This window comes from Poecilia reticulata, linkage group LG20, assembly GCF_000633615.1.
Source record: "Poecilia reticulata strain Guanapo linkage group LG20, Guppy_female_1.0+MT, whole genome shotgun sequence".
Lineage (NCBI taxonomy): Eukaryota > Metazoa > Chordata > Actinopteri > Cyprinodontiformes > Poeciliidae > Poecilia > Poecilia reticulata.
Genome location: NC_024350.1, coordinates 15,434,607 through 15,447,925, shown reverse-complemented (window position 1 = coordinate 15,447,925; position 13,319 = coordinate 15,434,607). Strand labels below are relative to the sequence as shown.

General features: G+C 41.2%; 1 protein-coding gene across 1 annotated transcript in view; it reads right to left on the bottom strand.

Moving 5' to 3' along the window:
* Positions 1-13,319, bottom strand: part of zbtb47b (zinc finger and BTB domain containing 47b) — a 37,040-nt gene that overhangs the window by 9,999 nt on the left and 13,722 nt on the right. Inside the window, exons 2-5 of the mRNA XM_008396217.2 lie at positions 2,115-3,482; positions 1,520-1,667; positions 850-965; positions 431-575 (exon numbers count right to left, since the gene is read on the bottom strand). Of these exons, the coding sequence (XP_008394439.1) occupies positions 431-575; positions 850-965; positions 1,520-1,667; positions 2,115-3,482 (1,777 nt within the window). The remainder of the gene's footprint in view (positions 1-430; positions 576-849; positions 966-1,519; positions 1,668-2,114; positions 3,483-13,319) is intronic.

Genomic DNA, 13,319 nt, shown 5'->3' with positions numbered 1-13,319 from the left:
TTCATTAAAAGAACCACAGACAACGTATATGAATTTCATGACCAAGCTTTTGCAAAAGGAGAAGACTCAGCAAGCTGCTCCTCCAAGCCGTTCACTGAGCGTTCTAAAGACCTTTGGTTACAGCTTGTCTTTTATTATCAAGCAGAAACAGGGAGAATTGCTAAAGAAGACAGCAGAGATAAATTATTACTGCATATAGGCAGTTTCTAAGATGGGGAGTATTCCGGTTGATAAGAAGGCACCTGTGGAAACGTAATTTAAGGTCTGGGAAACACACAGTTCACATGAAGACAAACAGGCAGATGGGGCCTCCAGGTCAGTTTATACACACAGAAGAAGAGAAGACTTTAAATTGAACATTAGATTGAATATGAACTAAAGTAATAACAAAATGATAATACCAAAAAATCTCTAACAAAAGGTGACTTACCAGTGTGCGTCTTCATATGCTCGTCAAAGTATTGCTTCATGTTGAAGTCCTTTCCGCACCACTGACACATGAACTGCTTGTGTCCGATGTGGATGCTCATGTGTGAACGCAGCTGGTATTTGTACTGGAAGCGCTCGCTGCAGCTCTGAAATGGCACACGGTGGACACACTCGATCAATCTTCTAAAAAAAAAAAAAATCACTTCTGGAGGAGGCAGTGCTCAATCAAACCAACATCTGTTGTTGATGGACTACTGTAAAATAGGATTTTTAATACAACAGACATGCAACAAAGGCAAAAGCCGCAATGACTGGGATCCTTTTTGTATTAAGGAAGGCTAGAAAAGCTAGATTTCACCACCATAGTCATTTCTTACAACTCTTAAAATCTGCCACAGCACTGAAAAAGGGATCTCAAACCTCACACTTGAAGGGTTTCTCTCCCGAGTGCTGCAGAGAGTGGACCTTCAGGGACATGCTGCGCTTGAACGACTTTCCGCACGTCTCACAGGTAAACGGCATGTCCTTCGTATGGGCTACACAAACGACGAAATGCACAAACATTAAAAACACACCCAGGCCTCAATCCGATAGAGAATTTGTGGCTACACTTGACAGAGCTCAGGCAGCTTTGGATGGAAAAAGTGAGTAAAACTTCAGCGTCCAGAAGTGCAAGTCTGACTCAGACTCTGCACTAAAGGGTGCATCTATAACATTCAGCCTTCAACGGGGTGACTTTTATGCAAGCACGAATGTTATGTTTATGCTTTGACATTGAATGATTTTTTTTTATTCTTTTTTTTTTTCAAAAACATCAACCATAACTGATTTGTTAAAACATCAGAGGAGTGAATACTTTTTACAGGCACTGTAAGTATGAACAACAGATAAATATATGCAAGATATTCTTGGATGGATGTGCACAAGCAGTCTGGGAAAGTAAGATGCTTATCCGTCAGAAAAAGTGGAAAAGGAAAGCAACACCCAAAACAAATCCTGCTCAACAATTAAAAAGCTGTAGAGGAGGAAGCCCAAAGTACACACGGGAGCGAGGTGACCCACGGAGATAGTTGATGGCAGTGTCACTCACCGACCATGTGCTTCCTGACGTGAGCCATGGTGTAAAATTTCTTCTCGCAGATCTCGCATGAGAACTTCTTCTCCGCGTAGCCGTGGACAATCTTGTTGTGCTCGTGCAGCGACCACAGCTTCTTGAAAGCCTTTCCACAGGTCACACACTTTCAAAGCACACAGCGAAGAAGAGGAGATGTCGTGATTACTGGGTTCATGTTTGAGAGGTTAAAAGTCTAACCAAGAATTTGTCAGAAGGCTTGAAAATTTATTTTCGCAGACACTCTCTGTTCATGCAAAAATAAAGGGAGAGTTTACCGGGTTCATGTTTGAGAGGTTAAAAGTCTAACCAAGAATTTGTCGGAAGGCTTGAAAATTTATGTTCGCAGACACTCTCCGTTTATGCATAAATAAACATTGCTCCGTCTCGATCAAACACAAAAAGCCTTGCAACTGTAATGGCAGCAGAGATGGCTGCACAAAGTAATGGAACAGATGGTTGAACACGAGTAAATGCCACATTTTCAGAATTTTGCAAATAACTTTGAAAACCAGTTCTGCTTTTCCTTCCACTTCCCCATAATCTGAAAGGTGAGAGCGTGAACGGTTCCTACCTGGATGCTCCGCTCACAGTCCGTCTGTTGGTGCAGCAGCAGCTCACTCTCCAACAGGAAGCGCTTCCCACAGTTGTTGCAGATCTGCATGCGGTTGTGCGTGACGTTCATGTGCTTCTCCAGGTACCAGCGGTTGTTGAAGATGCGAGGGCATTTTTTACACGGGAAGTGTTGCTTCTCCTCCAGCCTGACCTTCTGACCTAGGCCCTCTGCATCCAGTGCCTTCTTCCCGCCCTGTCGCTGGTTGGTCAGGGTGGCCTCTGCGAGCGTCTGACGCATGGCAGTGGCGCCCACCACGGCTAAGGCTCTGGTTCCCCGGCGAGGTCGATCCATTACGACGGGCTGCTCCAGTCCAGGAATGTTTAAGGTGTTCTCCTCCTCCTCCTCTTCCTCCTCCTCATCCTCCTCATCTTCCTCTCCACTGGTATGCCCCAGTATGTCTGTCCTCTTTAGATCTTCGTCGCCCTCCTCTTCACGTCCGTCACCATTCTCCATCTCATCGTCCTCGTCACCCTCAGAGTCTCTCTCGTTTTCACGACAACGGCCAAACATGGGTTCTGTGATTGCGGAAGATTTCCCATCGGATCCCTTCGAGACGTTCAGGGTCTGGTTGTTGAGGTTGACTTCGACAATAATCTGATCTCTGTTGAAGGAGGTGTGACCATCCGCTGGTTTCGACTCCTCTCCGCCGCCCTCCACTTTACACAGAGTGGCCACACCCGTGCTGGCCCCGCCTCCCAGTCCCTCCTCTTTCTGATAGTACTGCTTTGTCTGGGCAGCCATCTTTCCCACCTCCTCCACTCTGACGGAGAACGGGCTGCTGCCTTCTCGCGTGTAGACCCTGCCGAGCTCGGACTCCTGTTTGATCTCCCGGTACAGCTGGCAGGGAGGCATCTCGGCTGGGTCGAACCCTTCCTGATTGGCCATCTCTCTGCAGGTGGCTCTCAGCGAGTGGCTGCTGAGAAGATCTCGACAGGACGCCGCGATGTCGCTCATCTGAAGCACGGTGGCAGCGTTCAACACATCACGGACGGTGCTGCTGCTCACCAGCAGCTTGGAGGTGTAAATGAAGTTGAGGATCTGCTGAAGGCCCTGAGAGGTCAGGGCGTCCAGGGACAGATCCACGCGCCGCAGCTGTTTGCTTTGGGCGAAAAGGGAATGGAAGAAGGGGCTGTAGGCCGCCAGCACTCCCTTGTGGGCAGGAAAGGTGCTGCGCTGGCGCACCAACACGATGTCCACGTCACAGAGGTCAGGCTGGAAGAGGCGCTGCTCATTCAGCCTGTCCATCAAACAGGTGAAGTGCAGAGCCACATCCTCCACCAGAGAGAACTCAGCAGAGGGGAAGTCTGTGGTCTTCTCCACTATGAGCTGAAACCAGAATAGAGACAAAGAGTTCTTCAAAATTCACATAAAAGGAATTTATGTGATAGAAAAAGAGACAAAACTATAAATCCCCAGCTCTGTTCTTTAAGGGTCAGTGTCTTGCGTGATTTAGGCTTTTGCCCATTGCAACTTAAGTGCGAGTGGTTACAATTGTTGCCTTGACGTAAGAATGTCCTAGGATGTTTCTGCATGGCTTAGAGTCTCTCGGTACACCTCATGCTGCTCAAAACACGCGTGTTAGGTGAGCTGGTGTCTCGTAATTTAGCTTAAATTTCCCATAGACAAATTGCTCAGAATAATTGAGCAAACTGAATCTGTGTGTGTGTGTGTGTGTGTGTGCGTGTGTGTGTGTGTGTGTGTGTGTGTGTTGAAGCAAAAACAGTTAAGAAGAGTGAAACATATTTGCAGACTATGACCCGCGTATAAAAATATGCCTATTAATTTCTGTAATTACAACTTAGCTATTGGTCCAAGCAGAAATTTTGAAATGTTTGATTCATCTTTTGCTACATTTCTGGTAATAAAATTCCCCCCCGCCCCCCAACTCAAAATACAGTACAACAAAGAAATTCAGTATGAAACCACACACAATTGATTCATTAATTTTTAAAACTTCACCACCTCATATGTGTAATATTTCTGCTACTGAGTTTTTCTGATTAGGGCCGTTTATAGGTAAGGGAAATTTTTAAAGCTGTTTCTAATAAAGTTATGTTGTCTAGAGTTTTTTCTTTAGTGTTTTTTTTTTTTAGGCGTTTTCCTGTTTACCACAAAATTAGAAGAGCTACAAACAACAGGCAATAAATTATGTGCAAACTAATATTGATAGGAAAGCATGGACACAAAAGGAAATAAACAAGAACAGTAAAATTCTGTCAATTCCTGTGATCCAAAAGAGTCAAATCAAGTAATTACGTAAATGATGTTAAAATAAACTCTCATGGCAGTTTCTGTGCATGCTTTAAAGTGTTGGGCTGCAAGCAGAGTGTGACCCAAGTCAGAGAGAAATCAAAGGTGTAACAATCAGCACTCTGTGCAAGGTCCTCGACGTCCCAAGGTGGGTTTATTTTAGCACAGGAAGGGCAGGGTTTCGATCCAGACGGGATGTGACTGAGGACACAGCAGCAAGCAAACAGAGCGCAGGCGGCCGTGCGCGCACACACACACACACAAACGCAGCACACACATGGGATGTCCAATCTTCCACCAAACCCACACACACACAGACAAATACACAGTGTCTGGTCTCTCTGCAAGGACTGACCAGCCTGTGCATTGGTATTCAATGCCATTCCTCCTCCTGTTAGTCGGCTCCAGCAGCACACCCACTCGGTACACTCTCCCCGAGGGAAGACGAATCATGCACACAACAAAACATGTCAGGAGAAATAATTAGGGAAACACAGTTGAATAAATACTTGCTAATCCTCTAAACAAATAATAGATATTAGAATTCAGGAGTAATTTAAAAGCGCCGAATCAAACGTTGCTTATACTAAATGCTGTAAATGATCCAGATAAATTACCACGACATAGTGATAATTAACTTAAAACAATAACACTCTTCTATGTAGCAGATTCAATTCTGGATGGGGATCAAATGCATCGTTTTCTGTTCTCTGCACCATTTCTCATCACATATTTTCCTCGTTAGGATTTATGATGCTTCGTTGTCATTGTTCTGGCTGAGAAACAGATTTGCATTCTCTCCTAACCTTGAGAATCCGCTCTGTTCGCGGAATTCAATTATGTAGTTTTAGATTTATTCATAGTTCTGAGCTGCTAAATTGAACTCAGAATGAGAAGAACAAAGATTGGGATATCTCTCTCAGCACAAGGCTTCAGACACTGCCTGAGGGCAAAATGCCACAGTTGTAAATTTTAAAGTGGAAGTTTCCCTCTGAGGTCAATAATGACCTGGTCCATCTTCAGGGATTTAAACCAAAGCAACCAAGCTGAAGGCCTGGATTGGAGGTTGGGTAGAAATAAACAAAATTGGGAAAGGAAGGTGCCACCCATTTTTTGTCAGTCCAAAAAACGAGAAATTTTGAATCCAAAATATTTCTACTTTTGTTTGTTTAATATAATAAGAGTGCTTTTTATTCACATCACCTTACAAGTCTTTTCATAAGTCAGTCAACTTGATTTATACAAAATTAATTTAAAATTCAACACAAAACTGTTCACAACCTATTGTGTGGAAAAGGAGTCATTTCACTCCAATCAGAGAAGGTAACCTCTCATGTCATAGGAAACAAACACCACAATGAAAAGCGCCAAAAAGTTATCAAAAATTAAAAAGAAACCTTTAGAAAAGTCTCCTCATATTTCATCCAAACGTAATTAGGGAAAAGAAGCAAAGTAACCTCAGAACAAAGACTTATCTGTAGATATGTAGAAGAGCAAGTAATGATAGAAAAAAATCTACAAAAAAAGAAAATACAATACAATACAAAAAAAATAACGTGTGAACCAAGTGTATTTAAATGTGTCAAGCCCAGGCTAACATTATCCAACGTGCAACTCAAGTCAGACTTAGGATCAGCTTTAGTGTCAGATGGTCAGCAATGAAAATAAATAATCAGCACAGACATACCAGCTCACAGACCTACAAAAAAAAATAAAAAATGATTCCATCAGATTCATCCATAAACAAACAAAAAAATTGCTGCACTGCTTTTTGTTTGCAACAAAAACATTCAAACACAGATGGTCCGAGTGATAATCAGGAGGTTCCTGAATGACAGAGGGATTTTGGTCAATTTATAATGAACTTAGTTTCAAACAGACAGACGCTTTATAAGAGCCTAATTCAGCAGGAAACAACAATCACATCTCATCGTACTGTAACCAAACAAACTGAGCATGAACTCTAATCCAACTCCCATGATCTCCCTCTTCTCTCTCCTTCTGCTTTTCCCTCGGAAATGTCAGAGAAAGAGAGAGAGAGAAAGAGAGAGCTTGTTTGCCAACATCAGAGGAGCGCCTCCTTTAACCAGCCTCTCAGTTAGATGCCTCGCTCTACATTATTCATACGTGGCCCGACCTGAGACAAACTCACAGTAACGAAGATTACCCGTTTTGACGACACAGGGCGGCAATTAAACTGGCTTCAATCAAAGCATCGCATTCACAGTTTAATCGCAGATTATTTCATCACTGGTCCAAGACAGCAATGTGACAGGATCCCCCTGCACTGTATAGGGGCCTCAAAGGGCCCGTTTTACAAAGCAGCTTTCAAAGCTGACGCAGTTAAATCCCATAAAATCATTCTTCACTTTGATGCAGAACATTTTAATCCTCTGGATGTGATTTGGTAAAAGGGAGAGTTTGTTGTATGGCAAAGAAATCCTGAATATGAAATCATCTTGCGCAATGAAAAGGTTACAAATGTTTAATCTCTCACTTGCTAAGGGCTCGACACACTCATCTCTGCATCATGATGCTCGAGCTGTTGAGAGCATGCCAACATGAGGACACATTCACACCAACTTCATTTCAGATGCAACCGCATCTCACCAGGTGTTTTTGTTTAATTTTGGTTTGTGAAGGTTGGACAGGATGAACCTGGAAGTCCCTTATGGACTAGCAGAGTGGACACCACAAGATACTTTAGGAACAGATTTTTAGTTCATTTCCTTGGAAATTTGAGCTCTGATCAGTAAACGTCACTCCATTCGGCTTTCTTTTTCTAGTCGCAAATTGGAGAGTAAGGATTCGAATTGTTACCAACAACTAGGAGCAACACAAGCTAGAAGCTTAGCATTTTCCTGCACTTTATGCATTCAAAGATTTTGAGGAACTAGGGCTGGTAATCAGCTTTGTGATTAAAAACGTTGTGTATCTCGATCTTCTGCCAACAATCAAATACTTTGTAGAGAAAAAAAGAAGCAAGCATAAAAAATATTTGGTCATGGACTACTTTAATACCACAGCAAATGTCTGCCAAAATTTCTGAAATTTTGAAAGGACTTCCATATCTACAAGAAAAAACTTGGATATTATTCTCTGAAGTCAAAAACCTGCAAATTTGCAAGAAAAACATGATTTTTTAAATGATAAATGCCTGAATTTAAGATATTTGCATGTGCTGCCATGCATATTTTCAAATTCAAATAACTTACTAATTGGAAAGGCAGAAGCTCTGCAGTCTAATAAATTTAACCACTGACAGACAGAAGTCCTTTAAATTCATTTCAAGTCTTTCGTTTAGCAGTTGCAACATTGAAGGTCAAAGCACTTCATGCAGGCACGTGCCACTTGTCAAATATAGCCAGATTATAGAGAAAAAAGTGATTTCAGAAAGCTAATGAAGTGCGTAAGATATGACAAGACTCCTTTGATTGAAAGCCTAAGTTTCTGACTCTTCTGGCACTTCATGTTTAATCCAGTTGGGTTGCAGCTGTGATGGATGATGCACAAAATTACAGCTCTGCCTGAGTGGAGCCTGCATTACTTAAAGAGAGAGGGCAAAAAAAAAAAAAAAAGAGAGAACTTATATTGTAGTTAATTTACTGCTGCACTCGTTACCTTCAGATGTTACTTTGACACCAAAGTGCAAGAAGAACCCACAGTGATGGTGTCTGTCAAAGTGATTAAAAGAATCATGTGGAAACCTCTCCTGGATCAGCCAAGCCAGGATTGATGGTTTGACTCTGGCACGGTCTCGGCTCAACTGGACCCGATCCAGAGTGTGAGGATGAAGCTCCTCTTGCTAATTTCACAACTGGGAAGGCCACTTTTCTCCAACACACCTTACACCAGGGGGCTCAGGCAGGGGTGTACTGGTCACCTGGCGCAGCGGGAATGGACTGGCCGGGGGCGTCCATATTTTAACCATAAAAGCATATCATATGCAATTTTTGTCAGTTATTACAGCCGATTGGTTTATTTTCTTGAAGGACATCGAGCTAATCCAATGAAATCTCTCAGCCACTCCCCTCTCCTTTGACCAAACTTGTCAGATTTTGTCATTTGAGCTAACCTAATAGCAGTAATAGCAAATTAAAAGAGAAATGTAAAAAACTAAGAAAAGGAAGAAATCTAAAAAGTTAGAATTAATTAAATTAAAAAATTCTAAAAACAGATTCGACATACATCTTCACTATTGTCTGGGGAAACTGTAGCTAAAGAGTTGAAATACTTAACGTAGAAAATACAAGTTATTTTGTTCAGTAAACCTTGAAGCATTCACAATCATATTAGGTCTCACGGCATCATTTGTGTGTGAGAGAGAATTACCTTCATAGCTTTTGTTTTCTAATTGTTGTGTATGATACACCAGGTCAAATAAATTAATGTTCTAGCAGATAACTGGAAGTAGCACATGGCAAGGTTTATTTTCGAACAGGGAACACATCTTCTTCTTTTCAGGTTGACTCATCTCTCTTGTGCACAGCAAGAGCGCCACCAGTGGCGATTTGTTATATTTGTTTTATCTTCAGATTTTACAACCAAACAGCCTCCAACACATGAGAGCATAATCATACCAAAAGTGTCTAACAATCTTAAATCTAGAGGTTCAATTATTTCTGTGTCTGGAACACCACACAAATAATACTGAGTTGTGTTAGTATCCTGTTTTTTTTTTTTTTTTTTTTACATGGCTACTCTTTTCCTTGCAGGCTGCTATGCTTTATTTTAACCTTTCAAACAACACAATCTGCACATATATAGTCTGATATGTGGTGTGCCTTCACGTGTCGTATAAATAATCATGGTGGGCCACCGTGGCCAAAAGTGCCAGGGCCGTTTGTTTGGCCCAGTCCAGCTCTGGGCCCAGGTGGATTTACGACTCCAACTCTGGGGTCCAAATCCAAACAACAGACTGTGTGAGGTCTCTGCTGTTGCCGTTTAACAGATAGAACTTTAATCTTTATGAATTATTCGTTTTAACATCTTATTCCTATAACAAACAAGCAGCATCCAGCCAGTCTATCTCACTTGCTTGCTGACCGTTAAACAGACTGAGCCATTAGCAAAGGCCAAAGTCAGAATCATGAACGCATCAATAGTGCGAGGGAGGGCAGGTTGTACTCAGGCAGGAGGAAATCTCCGAGGCAAGGTATTGCAGGGGGTTAAAGCTTTCTCTGCCTGCACACACACACACACACACACACACACACACACACACACACACACACACACACACACACACACACACACACACACTATACCAACTGAACTCTGCCTCTTCAAACAGCACCCACCTCAGTGTGATCTTTACTCAAAAGCTCTATATGCCGTTTCAAATTACATGTGAAATGCTAGATGGTCAATCAAATATAATTTTGCATAAAACTGCCTTAAGCGCAGTACCTTTAGGATTCATAATTTGATATGGTCAGAATTAAAAAAACAAAAAACAAAAATTATCAATGTTCAGAAGGTTAAAAATGTTTGTAAATTAGGGCTGGGACTTTAACGCACTGTGGAATCCAAACACATATGGTACATAAAACTATTGTGACTAAATGGGTAAATATCAAATGTCCAAGTGTAAGTGAATGCAGCGCCAGAATGAGCTAAGCGTTAAATCTGTTAATTTCTGTGTTCGCACAGTACATGTTATTAGAAAATAATTGAAAAAGCTGCAAATAGTTCCCAGCTTTTGGCAACTTTCATGCAGTTTCACAGACATTTTATAGACCTTAAATTTACTAATATCAAATGGGCTACAACCAGGGGTGAAAGTAAGGGGGTACGGCAGAATACTGCGTACCCCTAAAAGATTTCGAGGGGGTACGCAGCAGGCATGTGCAGAACGGAGGTCTGGGGGTGCTTGAGCACCTGCCCTTTTTGCTCCTTGCCCCCAAGTGCCCTTTTGATCAATTTTTATTTTTTTATTTTTTTGTATTATTATTTTCGAAGCCCTCTTCTGACACATAACATGTACTAAAATTATTATTTATTTATTTATTTTTGTACAACATAATAAGCCCTCCGGTCACCTTGTTACCTTTGACCTTTTGCCCGTGACGCATGACACAGTTGCCTCTCGCGCAGTGAGATTAGGCGGCTAACTGGAGCTCAACGTAGCGAATGTTCCAGATTACAGAACAGTTTTTGGTGAATAAAAAAAAACAAACGTTTTTGGTGAATAAAGTGGAGTAGACTTGCTAATTGTCAGATGACGGAAAACGTTGAAGTATCGTTTCTGCTTCAGCTTGGAGTTGCGGTTTAAGCAGAGAGGTAATGAAATACAACAGACACTGACAGGCCTCTGCGTCTGCCTTTCTCTGAAGAACTACTGAGCTGGAGGAGACAGCCAGGTGAGGAGAAACTGTTCTTATCTATCCATTCAGTATTTTTATCATACAGACATTAGGCTGTTGTTGTGCTATTAGCTGCTAGCTAACGACTTTGCTAGCAAAGCTAGATAACTAAAAGCTCCTTCCCTGTACCGTTAATGATAGTCATTCTTCAGTATCGCTTATGCAATACGAGGCACATCACCCGTCCAAACCCGATCATCTCCATAATGAATATATGTCCGATCTTCTGATTTCCTTTGCTGCATAATGTACATTTCATTTATTCTAGCGTTAGGTAAATGTATCTTGAAGGAGAATAACACTTAAATGAAAGTCCAACAAGGATATTCATTTAGAATTAAAAATAACTCACCGTGATTACCATGATAGATATAATGTATGTAATAAAAGTTTGTCATTAATGAAGGGGAAAAAAACTCAACCCAGACTTTAAGTTGGGTTGAGTTGAGCTGTATAATATTTTTGGAGCTCCCTACAAATGATTTACTCCTAAATGTTACTGGGGAAATATGTAATTTATTGTAAGACAATTTAAAGATAAATTTAAGGTTCGCAGAGTATGCAGTTAAAAATTTTTTCCCAATTATTCAATGGGGAAAAAAACTAACCTCAGTTAAGTAAAATAAAATTGTAATCAAAACTTTTGGAATTGTAATGATTCCTTTTTAAAAAAACAAATCGTTTTGTTTAAAAAACTTTTTAAAATTACATAACTAATTTTTGTCTTGTGAACTTAGTTATTTGCCAAACATAAACTTTTATTTTCACACATCAGAAATCTTTTGTTGTGATGTTAGGCCCTGCTTAAGACGTCATGTGAGAATCACAAGCAAAACTTTGACTCCAACAAAAACTTAGAATAATAATAAAAGATTTCTGACATGCACAAAGTTTGTTTTGCAAAAAAAATTTACTTCATGAGACAAATGTGTGATTTAAATGTTTAAAAAAGTTTTTTTAAGCAAAACTCAGTAGGCTTTTCTCATGGTCACATACCATGAGAAAAGCCTACTACAAAACAAAAGCAAAAATTGCTTGTTTTGTTTGTTTTTTCTGCAGTTCCACGTTAAAGTTTGATGCAGCTCTGCTTTCCTGAATCGACCGTCTTCATCTCCACTGCAGCAAATGGGCAGCTCTTTGTTTATAGATTACAGTCCACTAAAAGGTTGCATTGTGCCCTTGTTTATATTTTAAATAGTTTAATTCTGTAAAGACAAAATATGGTGGTCCAGCTCTGATTTACATATCTTGCTAAATTGCGGGTTTGAATATTGCAATACTTTCCTATAACAAAATAGACCTGCAGAAAGAAATTACTAATAAAATATCTTACATATGCATAGTTGTATGCTCTATGTAGAGATTATCCTTAGTTTTGATGGTATATCTCACAATTTTGTAATTTATCATTGTTTATTAAACTCTGAAAGCTGAGTGGCTTTGTTAATATTCTGTCCTAGAATGCGGTTAGATGTGCCCTTTTTTTTTTGAGCACCTGCCCCTTTAGTGGTCTCTGCATGGCCCCGTTATTACTTTTGCTACTTGTTATTACTTAGAAATGGAATTTACTGTATAAAAAACAATCGTAAATATTTTTATCTGAAAAATGTTATTTTTTGACTGTGAGGTAAAACATTCATTCATCCCCATTCATCCAGTTTTCCCTTAATCCCCCCGTGGGGTGCCCCCACAGGGGGTAACGTTTTGGCTGAAACGTTACTCCGAATCGTTCACCAGTTGAACATCTCGGGAGCGAGTGGGTTACGCCCTGGACAGGTTGCCAGCGTGTCACAGGGGGAACATATAGAGACAGACAGGACAAACAACCATGCACACACATTCACACCTGAGAAATTAGAGGGAACCCAATTAACCTAGTCATGTTTTTGGACTGTGGGAGGAAGCCGGAGAACCCGGAGAAAACCCACGCATGCACAGGGAGAACATGCCAACTCCATGCAGAGAGACCGGTGCTGGGAATTGAACCCACAACCTTCTGACTGCAAGGCAACAGCTCTACTAACTTAATTCTTTTAAGTCTTAGAATAATTACGTCATGAGGGAAAACGTGACGCAACTCGGACCCTGTGACGTGTTTTACCCATTTCATTCTGTTCTATGTGACAACACCGCCCTCTGCTGGTCTTGTTTTGTTCCTCCTACTCATGGATTTTCACTGGCGGCATTCTGTCAAGTCCTGTCCGCTGTTCTGATTTGCTTGATGAGTTTTTATTGCCCCTTTTCCACCGGCTCTACTTCAACAAATCGGCTCGGCTCTATTTCGGAGTGACCGCGTTTCACCGGCCCAACTTGGCTCTGTAGCAGGGTGCCGCCTCCTGGTGGCGGAGGGTGTAGCGCCATGTGCTGTGCTTCGTTACATGCGACCCAGAGGTCAAATATTTCCCGTTTTGACCGGTTATTTTTTTTTAAACGACAGAAACATTTAAAGCCCGTCGGTCATTTGACAGCTTATAATTAACACCCTCTTTACACACTTTACACAAAGAGTTCATCGCAGAGCCAACTAAAATCAATCAATAAAAGAATC